The sequence below is a fragment of the Babylonia areolata genome, chromosome 8 (genome assembly GCF_041734735.1).
Source record: "Babylonia areolata isolate BAREFJ2019XMU chromosome 8, ASM4173473v1, whole genome shotgun sequence".
In the NCBI taxonomy this organism is placed as follows: domain Eukaryota; kingdom Metazoa; phylum Mollusca; class Gastropoda; order Neogastropoda; family Buccinidae; genus Babylonia; species Babylonia areolata.
In genome coordinates, this window is record NC_134883.1 from 51,311,631 (window position 1) to 51,337,531 (window position 25,901).

Genomic DNA, 25,901 nt, shown 5'->3' on the forward strand with positions numbered 1-25,901 from the left:
TTTTTTTTTCTGACACAATGAAGACCCAGACGGGCGCAATAGCCGAGTGGTTAAAGCTTTGGCCTTTCAATCTGAGGGTCCCAAGTTCAAATCCCGGTGATGGCGCCTGGTGGGCAAAGGGTGGAGATTTTTACCATCTCCCAGCTCAACATATGTGCAGACCTGCTAGTGCCTGAACCCCCTTCATGTGTATATGCAAGCAGAAGATCAAATACACATATTAAAGATCCTGTAATCCATGTCAGCGTTTGGTGGGTTACGGAAACAAGAACATACCCAGCATGCACACCCCCAAAAGCTGAGTATGGCTGCCTACATGGCAGGGGGAAAAAAACGGTCAAACATGTAAAAGCCCACTCGTGTGCATACGAGTGAACGTGGGAGTTGCAGCCCATGAACGCTGAAGAAGAAGAAGAAGACCCAATCATCTGTTCACACACTGACGACTTCATCCCTCATCCATACAATGATTCCAGCCTCAACCTTTATCCCACCTCACCCCCCCCAACCCCCCCCCCCCCACATCCCCACCCCCAAACACACACACACACTTTTCTCCTTCCCCATTCTACCCTCCCACCCACTCCACTTTGACCTTTTATTCATTCATTTATCTATCTATCTGTCTATTCATTCATTTATCTGTTCATCATTTCATGTTCAGTTTCATCTTTATTGTTATTCATTTTTATTTTTATATATCATTTCATGTTTATTTCTTATATATTCATTAATCTATTCATTTATTTACTTATCTATTGATTTATCTATTCATTTACTTATTTATTCATTCATTCATTCATTTATATAATTATACTATTTCATTTTTATTTTATCATCTATCTATTTATTTGTTCATTCGTTGATTTATCTGTTTATCTATTCATATTTCTGAGCAAGTGTTTGCTGGTTGCTCAGAACCAGAACTGAGAGGCTCAGGACAGAATGGTAAATGATCATCATGACTGCAACAACACGTAGTGCTCAGTATTTCTCACTCTAACCTTTGCTGTGGGGGCGGCGCCTTCCTGGGCTGAAAGAGCTGTGAGTCATGCAGCAGCTGTAGCGCCGACAGCAGGGTGCGGGCTGCCATGGGGGCGTGGTGCTTCTGCAGGGAGATGGCCGCCTGCTCCACTCGGCACAGCACCACCAGTTCCAGCTCTGCCGCCGACAGTCCTGACAGACCTGTAACACACAGTGCAGTGTGATGCTTTCATCGTCAGCTGTTGACAGTCCTGACAGACCTGTAACACAGTGCAGTGTGATGCTTTCATCGTCAGCTGTTGACAGTCCTGACAGACCTGTAACACAGTGCAGTGTGATGCTTTCATCGTCAGCTGTTGACAGTCCTGACAGACCTGTAACACACAGTGCAGTGCGATGCTTTCATCGTCAGCTGTTGACAGTCCTGACAGACCTGTAACACACAGTGCAGTGTGATGCTTTCATCGTCAGCTGTTGACAGTCCTGACAGACCTGTAACACAGTGCAGTGTGATGCTTTCATCGTCAGCTGTTGACAGTCCTGACAGACCTGTAACACAGTGCAGTGTGATGCTTTCATCGTCAGCTGTTGACAGTCCTGACAGACCTGTAACACACAGTGCAGTGTGATGCTTTCATCGTCAGCTGTTGACAGTCCTGACAGACCTGTAACACAGTGCAGTGTGATGCTTTCATCGTCAGCTGTTGACAGTCCTGACAGACCTGTAACACAGTGCAGTGTGATGCTTTCATCGTCAGCTGTTGACAGTCCTGACAGACCTGTAACACACAGTGCAGTGTGATGCTTTCATCGTCAGCTGTTGTCAGTCCTGACAGACCTGTAACACAGTGCAGTGTGATGCTTTCATCGTCAGCTGTTGACAGTCCTGACAGACCTGTAACACAGTGCAGTGTGATGCTTTCATCGTCAGCTGTTGTCAGTCCTGACAGACCTGTAACACACAGTGCAGTGTGATGCTTTCATCGTCAGCTGTTGACAGTCCTGACAGACCTGTAACACACAGTGCAGTGTGATGCTTTCATCGTCAGCTGTTGACAGTCCTGACAGACCTGTAACACAGTGCAGTGTGATGCTTTCATCGTCAGCTGTTGACAGTCCTGACAGACCTGTAACACAGTGCAGTGTGATGCTTTCATCGTCAGCTGTTGACAGTCCTGACAGACCTGTAACACAGTGCAGTGTGATGCTTTCATCGTCAGCTGTTGACAGTCCTGACAGACCTGTAACACAGTGCAGTGTGATGCTTTCATCGTCAGCTGTTGACAGTCCTGACAGACCTGTAACACACAGTGCAGTGTGATGCTTTCATCGTCAGCTGTTGACAGTCCTGACAGACCTGTAACACACAGTGCAGTGTGATGCTTTCATCGTCAGCTGTTGACAGTCCTGACAGACCTGTAACACACAGTGCAGTGTGATGCTTTCATCGTCAGCTGTTGACAGTCCTGACAGACCTGTAACACACAGTGCAGTGTGATGCTTTCATCGTCAGCTGTTGACAGTCCTGACAGACCTGTAACACACAGTGCAGTGTGATGCTTTCATCGTCAGCTGTTGACAGTCCTGACAGACCTGTAACACACAGTGCAGTGTGATGCTTTCATCGTCAGCTGTTGACAGTCCTGACAGACCTGTAACACACAGTGCAGTGTGATGCTTTCATCGTCAGCTGTTGACAGTCCTGACAGACCTGTAACACAGTGCAGTGTGATGCTTTCATCGTCAGCTGTTGACAGTCCTGACAGACCTGTAACACAGTGCAGTGTGATGCTTTCATCGTCAGCTGTTGACAGTCCTGACAGACCTGTAACACAGTGCAGTGTGATGCTTTCATCGTCAGCTGTTGACAGTCCTGACAGACCTGTAACACAGTGCAGTGTGATGCTTTCATCGTCAGCTGTTGACAGTCCTGACAGACCTGTAACACAGTGCAGTGTGATGCTTTCATCGTCAGCTGTTGACAGTCCTGACAGACCTGTAACACACAGTGCAGTGTGATGCTTTCATCGTCAGCTGTTGACAGTCCTGACAGACCTGTAACACACAGTGCAGTGTGATGCTTTCATCGTCAGCTGTTGACAGTCCTGACAGACCTGTAACACACAGTGCAGTGTGATGCTTTCATCGTCAGCTGTTGACAGTCCTGACAGACCTGTAACACAGTGCAGTGTGATGCTTTCATCGTCAGCTGTTGACAGTCCTGACAGACCTGTAACACACAGTGCAGTGTGATGCTTTCATCGTCAGCTGTTGACAGTCCTGACAGACCTGTAACACACAGTGCAGTGTGATGCTTTCATCGTCAGCTGTTGACAGTCCTGACAGACCTGTAACACAGTGCAGTGTGATGCTTTCATCGTCAGCTGTTGACAGTCCTGACAGACCTGTAACACACAGTGCAGTGTGATGCTTTCATCGTCAGCTGTTGACAGTCCTGACAGACCTGTAACACACAGTGCAGTGTGATGCTTTCATCGTCAGCTGTTGACAGTCCTGACAGACCTGTAACACACAGTGCAGTGTGATGCTTTCATCGTCAGCTGTTGACAGTCCTGACAGACCTGTAACACACAGTGCAGTGTGATGCTTTCATCGTCAGCTGTTGACAGTCCTGACAGACCTGTAACACACAGTGCAGTGTGATGCTTTCATCGTCAGCTGTTGACAGTCCTGACAGACCTGTAACACACAGTGCAGTGTGATGCTTTCATCGTCAGCTGTTGACAGTCCTGACAGACCTGTAACACAGTGCAGTGTGATGCTTTCATCGTCAGCTGTTGTCAGTCCTGACAGACCTGTAACACACAGTGCAGTGTGATGCTTTCATCGTCAGCTGTTGACAGTCCTGACAGACCTGTAACACAGTGCAGTGTGATGCTTTCATCGTCAGCTGTTGACAGTCCTGACAGACCTGTAACACAGTGCAGTGTGATGCTTTCATCGTCAGCTGTTGACAGTCCTGACAGACCTGTAACACACAGTGCAGTGTGATGCTTTCATCGTCAGCTGTTGACAGTCCTGACAGACCTGTAACACAGTGCAGTGTGATGCTTTCATCGTCAGCTGTTGTCAGACTGCTGCTGTTTCCATCTGGTGACGTATTGCGTTGTGTTGTGTTGTGTTATGTAAAAGTATTTGTACACATATTTGTATCCTAGTGTATCATGCTATATCATATTGCCTTGTATTGTATTGTACTGTATTGTGTTGTGCTGTGTTGCATTGCATTGCGTTGCGTTGTGTTGGATTGGACTGCGTTGTGCTGCGTTGCGTTGTGTTGGATTGGACTGCGTTGTGCTGCGTTGCGTTGTGTTGGATTGGACTGCGTTGTGCTGCGTTGCGTTGTGTTGGATTGGACTGCGTTGCGCTGCGTTGCGTTGTGTTGGATTGGACTGCGTTGTGCTGCGTTGCGTTGTGTTGGATTGGACTGCGTTGCGTTGTGTTGGATTGGACTGCGTTGCGTTGTGTTGGATTGGACTGCGTTGCGCTGCGTTGCGTTGTGTTGGATTGGACTGCGTTGTGCTGCGTTGCGTTGTGTTGGATTGGACTGCGTTGTGCTGCGTTGCGTTGTGTTGGATTGGACTGCGTTGCGTTGTGTTGGATTGGACTGCGTTGCGCTGCGTTGCGTTGTGTTGGATTGGACTGCGTTGTGCTGCGTTGCGTTGTGTTGGATTGGACTGCGTTGCGCTGCGTTGCGTTGTGTTGGATTGGACTGCGTTGCGCTGCGTTGTGTTGTGTAAAAATATTTGTACAAGTATTTGTATCCAATTGTATCATGCTATATCATATTGCCTTGTATTGTATTGTATTGTGTTGTGTTGTGTTGTGTTGTGTTGGATTGCATTGCGTTATGTTGTGTTGTGTTGTGTTGTGCCTCATTCTGTTGCGTTTTAATGTATTGTATTGCATTCGTATTGTATTGCATCTGTATTTGTGTTCTGTCATGCTTTATCTGTATTGTAATTTGTATGTGTATTTGTAATATTGTGATGTATCATATGGTATCGTATTGTAATGCATTGTGTTGCACAGCAGTTGCATGATTTGGATTGTGTTGCATTGTACTCAGTGACATATCAAACTGTGCTGTATTGCATCATTACTTTTTTTTTCTTCTTTTGTTACATTGAACTGACCAGACTTCTCGTGGGAAGCGTTGTCACAGATGACCTCAGCGATGGTAGTCACCATCTGGTCGGAGATCTGCAGTAACGTCCCCTTGATCAGCTCCAGGGTCAAGGTCTTCTTGCAGTCGGTGAAGCGCTGGGTGACCGTGGCACTCATGTCATCGCTCTCGGCTGCAAGTCACAAACACGCACACACACACACACACACGAACACGCACACACATCACCTGTCTGTGCTTCTTCGTCTTCTCCTCCCTTAACTCAGTACTGCCAGTTAGCTCCCCCCCCCCCCCCCCACCCCCCACACAGACGACCCATTTGTATGGGTAAGAAATACAATCGCCCAAAAACCCAATGTTACAAGTGATGAAGTGGAAACGTCCAAAGTGATGAGTAAGATGACCAGTTAGCTGGGGACTTCCTCCCTTCTTACGCCATCACACACACATCAGGAATTGTCCATATCTTCCCTTCACAATTTGCACACAGGAAAGCACACAGAGTTGGAAAAAGATGAAATTCAGAACAATATATATAGCCCTGATAGGGTCCCTTCATCTAATTCTGCTGGTCACAGTGGAGAATAGAAAGGGTCAGTTACGACATTCTTTAAGCAAAGTAGGTGCCACTCTAAAAATTCAAAAGAGCCTAAAGCCCGAACTGCGCTCTTTCGTCTGAAACACTTGTAAACTGTGGGGCCTCAGTTGGGGCACTTGGTCTGGAGTGAGTTAACTCTGTTTAGAGTCATTGGAAGTGGAAGAGTTGGCTGCTGATTTTCAGTTTTTGTTATATTGTTTTCTGTCTGCACCAGTATCGAGAATAGTTTCAAGTATTGTGATATGGTTGTTGTTTTTTTGATTATTGGGATATGATATTGCATAATTTAGGTATTTTGATGTGATATGAACGATGGGCATGTAAAGTCAGTCTGTGTGTGTGTGTGTGTGTGTGTGTGTGTGTGTGTGTGTGTGTGTGTGCATGTTAATCAGACAGCTAAGATAACAGCAATAGCAACAACAACAGCAACAACACAATCATGAGTGTGTGTATGTATGTGTGTGTGTGTGTGTGTGTGTGTGTGTTTGTGTGTGTTGTGTGTGTCTCGTGTGTGTGTGTGTGTGTGTGTGTGTGTGTGTGTGTGTTTGTGTGTGTTGTGTGTGTCTCATGTGTGTGTGTGTGTGTGTGTGTGTGTGTGTGTGTGTGTGTGTTTTAATCAGACAGCTAAGACAACAACACTGACAACTTCTCGTTGTCTTCTTCTTCTTCATTCATGGGCTGCAACTCCCACGTTCACTCGTATCTACATGAGCAGGTATTTACATCTATGACTGTTTTTTACCCGTGCCATGTAGGCAGCCATACTCCCTTTTCTGGGGCAACATTGACAGCAAACAACAACAACGACACCACCACCACAGCCTCACACACACACACACACACACACGAAGCCCAACACGCCACTCACCGTCCTTCTTGTCATCATGGGGAGCAGCTGCAGTACTCGACTTGGCGGCAGTGGATGCAGTGCCGGTGCTGGCGCCCAACCTGGGGGCCTTGCTGCCCAGCCCACCCCGCGACATGGTGGGGATGGTCCGCGCCTTGCCGCCCTTCGCCCCCGCCTCCTCTGCCTCAAATCTGGAACCACCGCCACCACACATCATAACCACCCCACATCATAACACATCATAACCACCACACATCATAACACATCATAACCACCACACATCATAACCACCACACATCATAACACATCATAACCACCACACATCATAACACATCATAACCACCACACATCATAACACATCATAACCACCACACAAAATAACACATCATAACCACCACACATCATAACCACCACACATCATAACACATCATAACCACCACACAAAATAACACATCATAACCACCACACATCATAACACATCATAACCACCACACGTCACAACACATCATAACCACCACACATCATAACACATCATAACCACCACGCATCATAACACATCATAACCACCACACAAAATAACACATCATAACCACCACACATCATAACACATCATAACCACCACACATCATAACACATCATAACCACCACACATCATAACACATCATAACCACCACACAAAATAACACATCATAACCACCACACATCATAACCCCCACGCATCATAACACATCATAACCACCACACAAAATAACACATCATAACCACCACACATCATAACCCCCACGCATCATAACACATCATAACCACCACACATCATAACCACCACACATCATAACACATCATAACCCCCACACATCATAACACATCATAACCACCACACATCATAACCCCCACGCATCATAACACATCATAACCACCACCTCCACTCACCCTTTGTGCTTGATACTTTTTTTGTTGTTTATTTGTTTTTCTTTGTTTTGCTGCTGCTCCCCCAACTGTCTGCACCATTTTCAGTGGTGTTACTCCCAATACCGCTCGTTCCCACTCTACGACACATGGCCACACCCTGGTTCATCTGTCACAACTACTGTGTCGGCAGTCCACAGGGAACTATCAATGTTAGGTCGACAGGAGGCTTGATACTTATGTAGCACCAATCTTCAGAGTCCTCTTCTTCTTCTTCTTCGCTTGTGGGCTGCAGCTCCCACGTTCACTCGTACGTACACAAGAGGGCTTTTCCGTCAGGCAGACATACTCCGTTTTCAGGGTTCTTCAGAGTCCAAACTCTTAATTCATCAAGCCATGCACCTGGGCATTGCTCTGGCGTCAAAATGTGTCTCATCAACACGGTTTTGACATTCCTACATATGCATAAACTGACAGAAAAGGAACTGACTAACTCCTACGGTATTTCTGAATGTGTCCACGTGAAAACTGGAGGGAAAAAAACTAGATTCTATGCGTATTTCTCTGCATCAATATGGAATGCAAGCCTGCCAAGGCTGTAAACTCTGCAGCGTTGATTGGGTTAAATGCTTTACAAAACACCTAATCATTTTGCATAACAGGCTGCCTACCTGGGTAGAGACAAGCCCACTGGCAGCTGCTTTTTTTCTTTTTTTGGTGTTCATAATTCGTTTCCTGTGTCATTCGGTCAGGAATTAATTAGTCATGCTAAACGGAACACGTGTATTTTGATACCCTCACCAGTAACCCATGTCTTGAAGATGGTTTTGTTTCAGTTTCAGTTTCAAGGAGGCATCAGTGTGCTGACTGATCCATAAATGCTACACCAAATCTGCTGTATATAAAAAAAAAAATAAAAAAAAAAAACAGAGGCAGAAGGCTGACCTACACACAGACACAACACACTGTCCAGGTGCCAGCTGCATTGCTTGGTTCTAACTTTTTGACAGTTACACGTGACTAAATGCCTACTTTGACCGAACTACGCCATTGGTCAGTTCCATACTACACACAGTTGGTAGCGGGTTATGACCATACTAGGCTCTTCCGTCCGAGCAATGCAACTGGCTCCAGGGCCTTGAGAACCTACCCCATGTATTATAAACAAAATTCAACTAAAACGAAACAACATAAAAAAAAAAACAAAATAAACTAAGGAAATACACAGAAAGATGTACAAAAAAGCAAAAAACAATTAAAACAAAATAAGAATAAAAATGAGCCATGCTCAATGAATCATTCGCACAAGCATTGGTACACACACAAATAAACGTATACAGACACAGACACAGACACACACACTTACACAATGCACACACACACCCAATTTGCAGTCTCAACAAATGTTCCTGACAAGCTTTTTTATTTATTAATTTCTCTCTTCTTTTTTTTTCCTCCATTTATTTGCTTATTAATTTCTTTATCTATTTTTCTGACACGTGTTTGTTGTTGTCGTTAAGAACCAGAAGTGAACGGCAAAGGATAGAATCATATCACTGCAGCACGCTGCAAGGAAACAGCTCTACAGTCCCTTCATTTCCCCAACTCTATCCCCCCCTCTCTCTCACTCTCTTCCCATTTGCATTCTATTTATTAAAGAAACTGACTCCTTCTAAAGACAAGGACTTTTTTTTTTTTAATTTTATTCGAATTCCCTCTCTCTCACTCTCTTCCCATTTGCATTCTTATCTATAAAACAAACGGACTCCTCTTTTCTTTCTAAAAGACAAGAACTTAAAAAAAAATATATTCAACCACTCCTGACCCCTCTAAGAGTCACCACTGCCATGAAACTCAAAGAAAACTTTGATTAGTATTAAACAAGTAAGTAAATCAATCAATTAATGAAGAATCAATCAACTAATAGGAAGATAAATTAGATAAAAGATATATCTTTTCAAACTATCAATTTCACTAACATAAATACCAATCAGCTATTGGTCAAAATGTGTGTGTTTGTGTGTGTGTGTGTGTGTGTGTGTGTGCGTGTGCGTGCGTGCGCGTGTGTGTATGTGTATGTGTGTTTAGGTTGGCATTTTTTGGGGCAAAATTGAGGGTTAACGGAACAAAAACGGGAGAAACAAGGCTGACTTATAAATCGTACTCCCTCCCCTACACCCCCTCCCCCTCCCCAAAAAACCCAAACCATTTGTAGATAAAAACCATACCACAAGCACTACACGCAGCCAACACTGAAGTCACAATATCAGTCTATCACTCTTTCCCAGCAACGTGAAGCACAGTTAGAAAGTCAAAGGCCCATCTCTCAAAACACACAAGGGCAAAAACTTCTCTCTCTCCACAACCCAAAGCATGACAACAGCACCAGACACACACACACACACACACACAAAAGGAAAATATTGTTATTTTCCCACCATACCTTAATGTGCATAAAATAAAATCATCATCCTTTCAAAACAAAGATAACCAACTAAACAAACAAACACATACACACAAAAAAACAAACCAAAACCCCAACCCAACAAACAAAAAACAAACAAAACAAAAAAATCCACTGTTTCAGCAAGAAAAGCAAAGCAAAATCAAGTCAGCATTCCATGCACCATTTCACCAACAGCTCCACGTCCGTTCACTTCAAGAACCGATAAAAATGAAAAAAACAAACAAAAAACAAACAAACAAAAACAAATGATCATACTGTTCTTTTTCTTCAGCGATCAGCCTCTCATTCTCTCTGTGGAACAACAGCACAGAGATTTATGTGAAGCAATTGTTCGAGAATCAGACAGCACAGACAGAAATGTAAAGTAAGTTTTCTATTAAGAATAGAATAGAACAGCATATGTCTTTAATACCAAGTGTACCGGGGTCACAAGGAATATTGGGAGGGGTGGGGTGAGGAGGGGGGGGGGGGGGGGGGTAGTACATAACAAGATACAAACATAAATCGAAAATCATACACAAACACAGATACAGTAGAAATTAGGATACATACAAGTGCATGTCAATATAAAAACTTGTGCATACTCACACATGCACCCAATGCACACACACACACACAAAACCAACAAAAAAACAATGATGATAAATAAGCAAATGAATGTAAAACATGCACACACACACACACACACACACACACACACACATGCATAACAGATATGCAACAAACATGCAGTTTCACAGATATGCAATCAAATAAACAATAGACAATCAAATACACATGAATGTACATGAACACACACACACACACACACACACACACACATTACCCTGCATCCCCCCCTCCTCCTCCACACACTCATACATGTCAAAACACCACAGAAGACCAACACCACAGTCCTCAATCTTTGACACAGTCTGCCCGACAGTGCGTCATCAAAACCGGCACTGACTGCCCGACAGTGCGTCATCAAAACCGGCACTGACTCTGCCCGACAGTGCGTCATCAAAACATGCACTGACTGCCCGACAGTGCGTCATCAAAACAGACACTGACTGCCCGACAGTGCGTCATCAAAACCGGCACTGACTCTGCCCGACAGTGCATCATCAAAACATGCACTGACTGCCCGACAGTGCGTCATCAAAACCGGCACTGACTCTGCCCGACAGTGCGTCATCAAAACACTGACTGCCCGACAGTGCGTCATCAAAACAGGCACTGACTGCCCGACAGTGCGTCATCAAAACACTGACTGCCCGACAGTGCGTCATCAAAACACTGACTGCCCGACAGTGCGTCATCAAAACACTGACTGCCCGACAGTGCGTCATCAAAACAGGCACTGACTGCCCGACAGTGCGTCATCAAAACACTGACTGCCCGACAGTGCGTCATCAAAACAGGCACTGACTGCCCGACAGTGCGTCATCAAAACACTGACTGCCCGACAGTGCGTCATCAAAACAGGCACAGACTCTCACAAAGTCCTGAGTCCCATGCAGGTTGGTCATACATATCTCTTAGTATTCCTTCAGAAGGAAAAAAGTGGAGTGATGGCCTTGAGGTAACACGCCCGCCTAGGAAGCGAGAGAATCTGAGCGTGCTGGTTCAAATCACGGCTCAGCCGCCAATATTTTCTCCCCCTCCACTAGACCTTGAGTGGTGGTCTGGACGCTAGTCATTCAGATCAGACGATAAACCGAGGTCCCGTGTGCTAGCATGCATTTAGCGCACGTAAAAGAACCCACGGCAACAAAAGGGTTGTTCCTGGAAAAATTCTGTACAAAAATCCACCTCGATAGGAAAAAAAATAAAAAAAAAATGGGTGGCGCTGTAGTGTAGCGACGCGCTCTCCCTGGGGAGAGCAGCCCAAATTTCACACAGAGAAACTGTTGTGGCAAAAAGAGAAATACAATACAATGCTAAAAATGAACAGAACCATACAGACACAATAAAGCAGAAACAAGACACACACTGTTTGATGGTTCATTCCAAGGAATTCACCACTGACGACACATGGGAACTAAACAACAATCACACAACCACATTCATTTTGATTCACCACTGACAACACATGGGAACTAAACAACAATCACACAACCACATTCATTTTGATTCACCACTGACAACACATGGGAACTAAACAACAATTACACAACCACATTCATTTTGATTCACCACTGACAACACATGGGAACTAAACAACAATCACACAACCACATTCATTTTGATTCACCACTGACAACACATGGGAACTAAACAACAATTACACAACCACATTCATTTTGATTCACCACTGACGACACATGGGAACTAAACAACAATTACACAACCACATTCATTTTGATTCACCACTGACAACACATGGGAACTAAACAACCAATCACACAACCACATTCATTTTGATTCACCACTGACAACACATGGGAACTAAACAACAATTACACAACCACATTCATTTTGATTCACCACTGACAACACATGGGAACTAAACAACAATTACACAACCACATTCATTTTGATTCACCACTGACAACACATGGGAACTAAACAACAATTACACAACCACATTCATTTTGATTCACCACTGACAACACATGGGAACTAAACAACAATTACACAACCACATTCATTTTGATTCACCACTGACAACACATGGGAACTAAACAACAATCACACAACCACATTCATTTTGATTCACCACTGACAACACATGGGAACTAAACAACAATTACACAACCACATTCATTTTGATTCACCACTGACAACACATGGGAACTAAACAACAATCACACAACCACATTCATTTTGATTCACCACTGACAACACATGGGAACTAAACAACAATCACACAACCACATTCATTTTGATTCACCACTGACAACACATGGGAACTAAACAACAATTACACAACCACATTCATTTTGATTCACCACTGACAACACATGGGAACTAAACAACCGATTACACAACCACATTCATTTTGATTCACCACTGACAACACATGGGAACTAAACAACAATTACACAACCACATTCATTTTGATTCACCACTGACAACACATGGGAACTAAACACCCAATCACACAACCACATTCATTTTGATTCACCACTGACAACACATGGGAACTAAACAACAATTACACAACCACATTCATTTTGATTCACCACTGACAACACATGGGAACTAAACAACAATTACACAACCACATTCATTTTGATTCACCACTGACAACACATGGGAACTAAACAACAATTACACAACCACATTCATTTTGATTCACCACTGACAACACATGGGAACTAAACAACAATTACACAACCACATTCATTTTGATTCACCACTGACAACACATGGGAACTAAACAACAATCACACAACCACATTCATTTTGATTCACCACTGACAACACATGGGAACTAAACAACAATTACACAACCACATTCATTTTGATTCACCACTGACAACACATGGGAACTAAACAACAATCACACAACCACATTCATTTTGATTCACCACTGACAACACATGGGAACTAAACAACAATCACACAACCACATTCATTTTGATTCACCACTGACAACACATGGGAACTAAACAACAATTACACAACCACATTCATTTTGATTCACCACTGACAACACATGGGAACTAAACAACCGATTACACAACCACATTCATTTTGATTCACCACTGACAACACATGGGAACTAAACAACAATCACACAACCACATTCATTTTGATTCACCACTGACAACACATGGGAACTAAACAACAATTACACAACCACATTCATTTTGATTCACCACTGACAACACATGGGAACTAAACAACAATTACACAACCACATTCATTTTGATTCACCACTGACAACACATGGGAACTAAACAACAATTACACAACCACATTCATTTTGATTCACCACTGACAACACATGGGAACTAAACAACAATTACACAACCACATTCATTTTGAACTCCCCACCCTACTGACCACAACAAAACAACAACAACAAAAAGAAAAGCCCCAGAAAACAAAGAAAAAAGCAAAACAACAAACCAGTGACTTGTATTTATATTTGTATTTCTTTTTGATCACAACAGATTTCTCTGTGTAAAATTCGGGCTGCTCTCCCCAGGGAGGGCGCGTTGCTACACTACAGCGCCACCCATTTTTTTGTATTTTTTCCTGCGTGCAGTTTTATTTGTTTTTCCTATTGAAGTGAATTTTTGTACAGAATTTTGCCAGGAACAATCCTTTTGTTGCCGTGGGTTCTTTTACGTGCGCTAAGTGCATGCTGCACACAGGACCTCGGTTTATCGTCTCATCCGAATGACTAGCATCCAGACCACCACTCAAGGTCTAGTGGAGGGGGAGAAAATAACAGCGGCTGAGCCGTGATTTGAACCAGCACACTCAGATTCTCTTGCTTCTTAGACAGATGTGTTACCTCAAGGCCATCACTCCAAAATCACCGGTTATCAAACTGAGCATGGTTCTAACAGACAAAACCGACAAAAAACACAAAAAAAACCTTCTCCTTCCACACACTCCCCTTACCTTACCCCTTCTCCCCCACCTCTCTCCTTCTCTGCCCTCCCCTCCTCCCCCTCAGCCACCTCCCCTACAGGTGACTCACATGACGACCTCAATGGCAGGATGCACAGGGAGTACCACATACAGATTATAAAAGACAAGACTAACTCACAAACCAAACCTGCTCCTTCACACCCTTTCTCTCCCCCACCCTGCCCCCTCACCCTGCCCCCCAACCAGGTGCCTCACATGACATCCTCCATGGCTGGCAGCACACCCTTTCTCTCCCCCACCCCGCCCCCCCAACAGTGCCTCACATGACATCCTCCATGGCCGGCAGCACGGGGATGGTGTCAGCAAGGGCCACAAAGAGGTGAGACTGGGCCAGGGACAGGTGGCAGGTCAGGTGGGGCCCAAACAGGGTGGCCAGGTCCGAGGACAGCCGCTTGTCCAGGAGGCTCTCCAGCACCTGTGGGGTCAGTCAGTCAGTCAGTCCACGGACATGTATGGGTTAAAGTTAGTTTCTTTGTCTATTTATCTGTTTGTTTGTCTGTTCATTTTTGTTTATTTGATTGTTTATCTATTCATTTCTTTTTAAGTCATTTATTTATCTATTCACTTATTCAGTATTTCTTTATTTGACTGTTTATTTATTTATTTATTTTTTTAATCTTGTTTAATTATCTATTATTAAGTCATTTATTTATTTATTCATTCACTTATTCATTCATTTGTTTCTTTATTTATCTATTCACGTATCTATTCATTTATTGTTAAGTTATCTATTTTTTCATTTATTCACTTATCTATATGCTTACTTATATACTCATTTATGTATATATCCATTTATTTTTTCATTTCTTCACTTATTCATTTATCTATTTATGTATGTATTTATATATCCACCGATCTATTTTTTCATCTATTTGTTCATATTCATTGATCATGACATGGCATGGCATGGTGTAGCGTGGTGTGGTTTAGCATGGTGCGGTGTGTATATTTTGTGCATTTTTTGTGCATGTGAGTATGTGTCTGCTGCTTATATAAAAAATATATTAAAAAAACCCAAGCAATTTTGAAATCAAGCCTTGATATCATAAACTCCATTTTTTTTGTCAATGTTACAACAGTAGAATCAGTGCCAGTATCAACACTACAACTGCCATCAATTTCATAAATTGATGTATGCAAATGTATGTATGCAGTGTGTGTGTGTGTGTGTGTGTGTGTGTGTGTGTGTGTGTGTGTGTGTAGTCACATTTTGGGGTGTGTATGTAACATAGATGTAATGTTTTATGTTAACAAAGCGTTTTTTGTAAAGCACCTAGAGCAGATTTCTGGATAGTGTACTATATAAGTATCCATTATTATTATTATTAAAGTCCTACACCATGATCTCACTCTCTACGATCGGCTTCGGATCCACTCTATTTACGCATACCCAGATACAAACACCCGACTGGTGGCCGCCATTCTATCTCTGTCTCTGGACCTTGTAATTGGAATGAACTTCCTCTTTCACTTCGTCAGGTCTCCGCACTCAGCTCTTTCAAGACTGGTCTTTAAACCCACCTCTTCCCACAATAGCCTCCCTTCCCTGCCTCTTGTCTTCAGTTGTTTTTTTTCTCCAGTTTCAGTTATGCATGCGTTTGAATGACTGTGCGAAAGTGCTTTGATTTGTCTCTGCACAAGATTCAGCACTATATAAATATGATAACAATAATAAGAAGAGTGACAACAGTAGAATCAGTGTCACTGTCAATACTGTAATTACCACTGATTTCATAAACTCTTTTTGGTCAATGCCTACACATTTAAGGAAAGTTACAACAGTAGAACCAGTGCCACAATCAACACTACAATTGCTATCAATTTCATAAACTCCTTTTTCTGGGGAGTCAGTACCAACACAGCAAAGAACCGTTACAACAGCAGCATCAGTACCACCATCAACACAATAATGTCCACGCTTCAATCACACAGTTTCAGTTTCTCAAGGAGGCGTCACTGCGTTTGGACAAATCCAAAAACACAACACCACATTTGTTCGACAGATGCTTGACCAACACCATACCCCAACACACTTACTCAGGTCTTGAGTGCATGCTGATATATTTGTGTACCTATCAAAGTGGATTTCTGTTTCAGACTTTTCCCCGAGGACAACATTTTCGTTGCCATGGGTTTCTCTGTCAAGTGTGCCAAGTGCGTGCTACACATGGGACCTCGGTTTATCGTCTCATCCGAACGACATGACGCTCAGTTTGATTTTCCAGTCAAATTTGGGAGGAAGGGTGAGAGCGAGAATTGGAAACCCCCACCTCCACACACTCACTACACTGGCAGTGCAGCATCTTACCATTCTGCCACCTTCTTCTCCTCAAAGAATCACACAGAAAATCATGGCACCTCCTCACCACACCCCCATACCCCCCAAAAAAGCAAAAGAAACAAACCAAACCGTGGCCACCACCCCACACCTACCAACCTTGAGGTTGTTGATGTCGTTGATTGGGTGAGCCGTGTTGAAGCTCAAGTTCCAGGCCTTCCCCTCTGTCTGCCGGAAGCTGCTGTCCCCGGTGTGGGGGAGTCGCTCCCCTTGCAGGAGGCGCTGGAGCACAGTCAGGGCCTCGGAGAAGAGCCCCAGGTCCGTCAGCACCCGCACCTTGAGGATGCGCCCGTCCACCGTGCGCTGGACGTCCCGGCACACGAAGGTGGTGAAGTACTGGTTCAGGGACAGCAGGGGCAGCACCTGTACCCACAGGGGAAGGCACAGTATTATCACCAGTCTTATTGTTATCATTATCATCATTACTGGTGCTAATATAGTGCCTGTCTTTAGTCAGAGACCAGGCTCTAATGTTCATCCTTTGGATTCAAAGACGACCATGGCTACAAGAGTCAGACTGACGAGGCCAACCCAGGCTGTGAAGTCTCGCCCACATGTGGGACACACGTGACTGGGTGTTGTTGTGGCAGTGGGTGATGCTCTGGCCTTGTGCACAGCACACTTACGTTGCACCTCAGTGATGCGCCTGGCTTCAGCTGCACGGGCTTCTGTGGTGATTATGCTGTGCCAAGCTGGACGGTCCAGAGCAAGTGTCTCCCATGTTGATGTCAACAACCAGGTCTTTGAAGGATGCTTTGAGGCAGTCTTTGTCTGCAAAGAGGAGACATCTCCCAATGGCTGCAATGGCGCATGACCAAGCTGTAAGCTCTTTACAAACTCGGAGTCACTCGGATGATTTGCACAACAGGCTGCTTACCTGGGCAGAGCCGACAAACAATTGCCACTGGGCGCTCACCATCCGTTTCCTGTGCCGCTCAATCAGATTTCAGTCATGCAAGATGACTTAATTAAGCGCTAAAAAAAAACACAAACAAATCATCAAGCGCACACAACGTAAAGACCTAGACAGAAACAAGAACTCAAAAGCCATATGACACTGTTCCAACAACCACAAAAAGAAAAAAAAACAACCAAAAAACAAAACACAGAGGCGCCGTCAGCTTACAAACAGGTTGTGGCGCCCCCGAGCCAGCTCCTCCGTCACCCAGCGCAGCGCCGCCACCATGGAGCGCCCATTGCAGCGGAACCGGTCCGACATGAAGTCGATGCCCGGCACCAGGTTTGTCACCTCGCACCCCTCCCCCACGTCGTAGAGGGCGTAGTCACGGTCAGAGGTCGGGTGGGGCAGAGAGGCGCGGAACAGTGCCTGCAAAAAAAAAAAATAAATAAAAATTCATTATACTCCAGGTATGAGTTAACTGGCACCATAATCACTTCCCCTGTTGATCAGGGACGAGTATTCTCGTCTAGTTTCATTCATTCTGGCTTGGTACAGTTGGCATTTTCAAAACTGAACCGTTTACTGATTCCGGATGCATGTAAAACAAAGCTTTGTTTGACCATATAAATCCACAATTCTCCATCTGTTTTCATTGTTTTAGTGAAACACCTTTTTTTCTGTAGTGGTGCCATGTAGTGCTGGTCCAGAGGAGTTGTAGCAGGCATGGAGCTGTGGGGTACAATGAGTTAAAGACATACAACCCGGGGGGAGGGGGTTAGGGTTAGGGTTAGGTGCTGGTCCAGAGGAGTTGTAGCAGGCATGGAGCTGTGGGGTACAATGAGTTAAAGACATACAACCCGGGGGAGGGGGTTAGGGTTAGGGTTAGGTGCTGGTCCAGAGGAGTTGTAGCAGGCATGGAGCTGTGGGGTACAATGAGTTAAAGACATACAACCCGGGGGAGGGGTGGGGGGAGTTTCAGTTTTCTCCGTAGGTACACCTTTTGCTATGTTAATGGAGAAAAAAAACAAAAAACAACAACCCAAAAACAAAAAAAAAACAAAAAACAAAAAAGAAAGAAAGAAAATATACTAAAATGGACTGGGTTATGGGGATGCCGGAAATACTGAAGAAGTTAGCTCCCTTTGTTTGCGGTTTTATGCGTATGTAGGAACATGTAGACCACTGATAATGAAACATATTTTAACCAATGGGGAACCGTAGAGTTCCAGCCCCAAGGACTGAAGAGAGACAGAGGGAGAGGGAAAGTGAGAAAGAGAACATGAGAGAGGGAAAGAGAAAGTGAGAGAAAGAGAGAGACAGAGAAAATGAGAGAGAGAGAAAGAGAACGTGAGAGAAAGAGAGAAGAACGTAGAAAGAGAGAGAGAGGGAGACTGAGAGAAAGTGAGAGAGAGAGAGAGAGAAAGAAAGTGAGAAAGTGAGAGAGAGTTAGGGAAAGTGAGAGAGAGAGAGAGCTGACTGAGAGAGAGATATATATATATACAGAAAATGACAGAGAAAGAGAGAAACAGAGAGAGAGAAACAGAGAGTGAGAGAAAGTGAGAGAGAAGGAGAGAGACACACACACACACGCACACAAACAGACAGAGAAAGCGAAAAAGAGAGAAAAAGTGAGAGAGAGAGACAGAAACAGAGAGACAGACAGACAGACAGATGACAGACAGACAGACAGATGACAGACAGACAGACAGACAGATGAGAGACAAGAGAGGTGCCAGGAGAGCAGAAGAGATGGGAGGTGGAAGGGAAAGGTGGCGCCGACCCACCTTGAAGAGATAAGCTGACAGGAAGCAGCAATCCATCCTCAGCCCCAGGTCTGCAGTCAGGATGTACCTGCAGTGATCATCACCTGCCTTAGTGCCTTCACTAAGCCTTCACACTGAGTGTGTGTGTGTGTGTGTGGGGTGTGTGTGTGTGTGTGTGTGTATGTGTGTGTGTGTGTGTGTGTGTGTGTGTGTGCGTGTGTATGTGTGTGGTGTGTGTGTGTGTGTATATATGTGTGTGTGTCGGTGTGTGTGTGTGTGTGGGTGTGTGTGTGTGTGTGGGGGGGGGGGTGTGCAGAGGTGGGTGTATGTATATGTGTGTGTGTGCTTGGGGGGATGGTAGCAAGTGAGCTGGGTGTATGTGTGTGTGTATGTATGTGTGTGTGTGTGTGTGTGTGTGTGTGTGTGTGTGTGTGTGTGTGCAGAGGGTGGGTGTAGGTATTTGTGTGTGTGTGTGTGTGTGTTAGGGGTGGGGGGGAGCTGGGTGTGTGTGTGTGTGTGTGTGTGGGTGCGTGCGTGCGTGCGTGCACATGGTATGCTTAAAATTTCTGTTAATAAAGAGAGCAGCAGCAGCAGCAGAAAGTGATGCTATTCCACACCCCACACATCCATCATTTCTTGCCTTCCTTCTGATGAAGACGTGCTGCCAGCAATATCATCAACATCCTCATTCTCTGCTATTCATCATTTCTTGCTTTCCTTCTGATGAAGACTTATTGCCAGCAATATCATCAACATCCTCATTCTCAGCTATTCATCATTTCTTGCTTTCCTTCTGATGAAGATGTGCTGCCAGCAATATCATCAACATCCTCATTCTCAGCTATTCATCATTTCTTGCTTTCCTTCTGATGAAGACTTGTTGCCAGCAATATCATCAACATCCTCATTCTCTGCTATTCATCATTTCTTGCTTTCCTTCTGATGAAGACTTATTGCCAGCAATATCATCAACATCCTCATTCTCAGCTATTCATCATTTCTTGCTTTCCTTCTGATGAAGACTTGCTGCCAGCAATATCATCAACATCCTCATTCTCTGCTATTCATCATTTCTTGCTTTCCTTCTGATGAAGACTTGTTGCCAGCAATATCATCAACATCCTCATTCTCTGCTATTCATCATTTCTTGCTTTCCTTCTGATGAAGACTTGTTGCCAGCAATATCATCAACATCCTCATTCTCTGCTATTCATCATTTCTTGCTTTCCTTCTGATGAAGACTTGTTGCCAGCAATATCAACATCCTCATTCCCAGCTAAATTTCTTCTACGTGTTACCATCAGGTATTTTTCAAAAAGAACAACAACAACAAAAAAGCAAACAAAGTTTTAATCCGCTATCTAAATTCTCAGCACAAAACGATTTCAATACATGGAATCTTTTCAAAGGCCTTAACCTAGATCAGATTCACAAAATAAAGTATGAAAATCAAAAAAGACACAAAAAAGAAAAAGGATAGTATCCATATCCATCCATCCATCCACTGACTGAGCGATGTTGGAGGCCAGCACAGCGCCCATGACACAGCCCCATAGCCCACATCTGTCCAGCAGCCAGGCGCTGACGTCCTCCTGTCCCTGCGACTGGCGGCGCCACTCCTTCAGGGCGTCCGTCATGCCCGTCACCATGTCCAGAGAGTCCGCCCAGCACCGGTACGCAGCCCTGCCAGAGCAACACACACCGCACACCACTGAACGCAACGCACTGGTAACGCAACACACCTGTGACACAGCTACACCCCATAACACAGCACACAGGCAAGACATTGGTAACGCAACACAAAGACAACACACTGGTAACGCAACACACCTGTGACACAGCTACACCCCATAACACAGCACACAGGCAAGACATTGGTAACGCAACACAAAGACAACACACTGGTAACACAGTACACCTGTGACACAGCTACACCCCATAACACAGCACACAGGCAAGACATTGGTAACGCAACACAAAGACAACACACTGGTAACGCAACACACCTGTGACACAGCTACACCCCATAATACAGCACACAGGCAAGACATTGGTAACGCAACACAAAGACAACACACTGGTAACGCAACACATCTGTGACACAGCTACACCCCATAACACAGCACACAGGCAAGACATTGGTAACGCAACACAAAGACAACACACTGGTAACGCAACACACCTGTGACACAGCTACACCCCATAACACAGCACACAGGCAAGACATTGGTAACGCAACACAAAGACAACACACTGGTAACGCAACACACCTGTGACACAGCTACACCCCATAACACAGCACACAGGCAAGACATTGGTAACGCAACACAAAGACAACACACTGGTAACAGCAACACACCTGTGACACAGCTACACCCCATAACACAGCACACAGGCAAGACATTGGTAACGCAACACAAAGACAACACACTGGTAACACAGTACACCTGTGACACAGCTACACCCCATAACACAGCACACAGGCAAGACATTGGTAACGCAACACAAAGACAACACACTGGTAACACAGTACACCTGTGACACAGCTACACCCCATAACACAGCACACAGGCAAGACATTGGTAACGCAACACAAAGACAACACACTGGTAACGCAACACAACCTGTGACACAGCTACACCCCATAACACAGCACACAGGCAAGACATTGGTAACGCAACACAAAGACAACACACTGGTAACACAGTACACCTGTGACACAGCTACACCCCATAACACAGCACACAGGCAAGACATTGGTAACGCAACACAAAGACAACACACTGGTAACGCAACACACCTGTGACACAGCTACACCCCATAACACAGCACACAGGCAAGACAATGGTAACGCAACACAAAGACAACACACTGGTAACGCAACACACCTGTGACACAGCTACACCCCATAACACAGCACACAGGCAAGACATTGGTAACGCAACACAAAGACAACACACTGGTAACGCAACACACGGACAATACAATGCATGCTGCACATGGGTCCTGGGTTTATCATCGTCTCATCCGAATGACTAGACGCTCAGTTTGATTTTCCCAGTCCAACTTGGGAGGAAGGGTGAGAGCTGGACTCGAACCCCACACCCTCACGGACACTGTAGTGACAGATGAGCATCTTAACCATTCCCTAATGCCTGAGCCCCCTTTGACCAGAAACCTGTGATGCGCAGCACACACAGGAGATATGACATTATCAAGAATCCATAACAAAATATCACATTATCAAGAGTCCTTAACAAACACACAGAATCAGGATCGATTCAAACTGTCAATCAAACCTTAACAAGGTTAGTAAGACACACATACCTCAGTCACACACACCACACACTAAAGTCGTTTACAATGAAAGAAATGTTGGGCAAGAAACTGAATTAGTTCTCCATGTGATGATGTTTGGGGCAGCTGTTATAGACACATATTTCCAAACATTCTTACCAATTTGTTTTCCAGTAATAGCTGACTTGGTTTGATAGTGTTTGGAAGGTATTTTTGGCTGAATTTTGTGTATGAATTCTTCTTGAAATTTCTTTGTATGGTTTGCAATCGTCCAAGAAATGATATTTATCTTCAGCTGTTTGATATTGTAGGCACAGTCTCACTTCTTTGGGGATGTTAAAACTGTAAGCACAGTCTACATTCTTTTGGAATGTTGAAATTGTAGGCATGTCTTTTAGGATGTTAAAATTGTAGGCATGTCTTTTGGGATGTTAAAATGGAAGACACAGTCTTGTTTCGTTGGGGGCGTTAAAACTGTAGGCACAGTGTCATTTCTTTCTGGATGTTAAAATTGTAGGCACAGTGTCATTTCTTTCTGGATATTAAAACTGTAGGCACAGTGTCATTTCTTTCTGGATGTTAAAATTGTAGGCACAGTGTCATTTCTTTCTGGATGTTAAAACTGTAGGCACAGTGTCATTTCTTTGGGGGATGTTAAAACTGTAGGCACAGTGTCATTTCTTTCTGGATGTTAAAACTGTAGGCACAGTGTCATTTCTTTCTGGATGTTAAAATTGTAGGCACAGTGTCATTTCTTTGAGGGATGTTAAAACTGTAGGCACAGTGTCATTTCTTTCTGGATGTTAAAACTGTAGGCACAGTGTCATTTCTTTCTGGATGTTAAAATTGTAGGCACAGTGTCATTTCTTTCTGGATGTTAAAACTGCAGGCACAGTGTCATTTCTTTCTGGATGTTTAAACTGCAGGCACAGTGTCATTTCTTTCAGGATGTTAAAACTGTAGGCACAGTGTCATTTCTTTCTGGATGTTAAAACTGTAGGCAGAGTGTCATTTCTTTCTGGATGTTAAAACTGTAGGCACAGTGTCATTTCTTTCTGGATGTTAAAACTGTAGGCACAGTGTCATTTCTTTCTGGATGTTTAAACTGCAGGCACAGTGTCATTTCTTTGGGGGATGTTAAAACTGTAGGCACAGTGTCATTTCTTTCTGGATGTTAAAACTGTACGCACAGTGTCATTTCTTTGGGGGATGTTAAAACTGTAGGCACAGTGTCATTTCTTTCTGGATGTTAAAACTGTAGGCACAGTGTCATTTCTTTCTGGATGTTAAAATTGTAGGCACAGTGTCATTTCTTTGAGGGATGTTAAAACTGTAGGCAGAGTGTCATTTCTTTCTGGATGTTAAAACTGTAGGCACAGTGTCATTTCTTTCTGGATGTTAAAACTGTAGGCACAGTGTCATTTCTTTCTGGATGTTAAAATTGTAGGCACAGTGTCATTTCTTTCTGGATGTTAAAACTGTAGGCACAGTGTCATTTCTTTGGGGGATGTTAAAACTGTAGGCACAGTGTCATTTCTTTGGGGGATGTTAAAACTGTAGGCACAGTGTCATTTCTTTCTGGATGTTAAAACTGTAGGCACAGTGTCATTTCTTTCTGGATGTTAAAACTGTAGGCACAGTGTCATTTCTTTGGGGGATGTTAAAACTGTAGGCACAGTGTCATTTCTTTCTGGATGTTAAAACTGTAGGCACAGTGTCATTTCTTTGGGGGATGTTAAAATCTCTACCCTTTTTCTATTTGCGAGATGACATGACAGCACTGTTCACCTGATGTTGGCGGCGTGATAGTGGATGTTGCCCAGCTCCTGCATGGCCTGAGCCGCAAGTCCTTTCTGGTTCTTGGCCAGCAGCATCTCTGAACACACCACACATACATGTGGTACTGAGCATCTCTGAACACACTACACATACATGTGGTACTGAGCATCTCTGAACACACCACACATACATGTGGTACTGAGCATCTCTGAACACACCACACATACATGTGGTACTGAGCATCTCTGAACACACCACACATACATGTGGTACTGAGCATCTCTGAACACACCACACATACATGTGATCTCTGAACACACCACACATACATGTGGTACTGACATATACTTCACACAAGTGGGACCAGACAGGATTTGGATCTCTGAACACACACTACTCCATATATATGGAACTAGATGACAGCACCGATCGATAACACACCTATGTACACACAGCCACATATCACACACATACATGTGGTACTGACACATACTACACACATGCGGGACCAGACAGAGTTGGCATCTCCAGACACACAGTCATGTGCCACACACCATGAATGAATACACAAGAAATACGTAAAGAAAAGAATGTTCTTCCAACCCAAATCTATGCCTGGTAGGTTGGGGAGGTAATTTTCCTGATTATCCTAAGTCACACAGACAAATGCACAAAGTCCAACACATACGATACAGCTTCTGTAACCCAAGTCATTGTTCCCTGGTTTCTGGAAAGGAAAACATACCCAGCATGCACACCCTTGAAAACAACATTATGGTTGCCGACATGCAGAGCTAAAAAAATGGCCATACACATTGACACACACACGACGGGCCACAACAGCCGAGTGGTAAAAGCGTTTCTACTTTCAATCTGAGGGTTCCGGGTTCGAATCTCAGTAATGGCGCATGGTGGGTAAAGGGAGGAGATTTTTTCTGATCTCCCAGGTCAAAATACATGCAGACCAGCTTGTGCCTGAACCCCCTTCATGTGCATACACACCCAGAAGATCAAATACACACGTTAAAGATCCTGTACTTCATATCAGCATTCTGTGGGTTATGGAAACCAGAACATACTCAGCATGCACACCCCCGAAAACAGAGTATGGCTGCCTACATGGCGAGGTAAATAAACAAAATGGTCATACACATAAAATATTACATGCCTGTCTGAGCATGTATGTGTGCGTGCCTGAAATCTGATTGAATGACACAGGAAACGAATGATGAGCACCCAGTGGCAGCCGTCAGTCGGCTCTACCCAGGTAGGCAGCCTGTTGTG

General features: G+C 44.2%; 1 protein-coding gene across 9 annotated transcripts in view; it reads right to left on the reverse strand.

Moving 5' to 3' along the window:
* The window catches only part of LOC143284934 (cilia- and flagella-associated protein 54-like), a 179,785-nt gene that overhangs the window by 42,719 nt on the left and 111,165 nt on the right, over positions 1 to 25,901 (reverse strand). For all 9 annotated transcript variants that reach the window (XM_076592094.1, XM_076592097.1, XM_076592096.1 and 6 more), the window contains 9 exons: positions 24,627 to 24,714; positions 21,051 to 21,224; positions 19,563 to 19,629; positions 18,004 to 18,204; positions 16,977 to 17,240; positions 14,803 to 14,954; positions 6,598 to 6,767; positions 5,142 to 5,303; positions 1,005 to 1,185 (listed from right to left, as the gene is read on the reverse strand). In XM_076592094.1, coding sequence (XP_076448209.1) covers positions 1,005 to 1,185; positions 5,142 to 5,303; positions 6,598 to 6,767; positions 14,803 to 14,954; positions 16,977 to 17,240; positions 18,004 to 18,204; positions 19,563 to 19,629; positions 21,051 to 21,224; positions 24,627 to 24,714 — 1,459 coding nt within the window. The remainder of the gene's footprint in view (positions 1 to 1,004; positions 1,186 to 5,141; positions 5,304 to 6,597; positions 6,768 to 14,802; positions 14,955 to 16,976; positions 17,241 to 18,003; positions 18,205 to 19,562; positions 19,630 to 21,050; positions 21,225 to 24,626; positions 24,715 to 25,901) is intronic.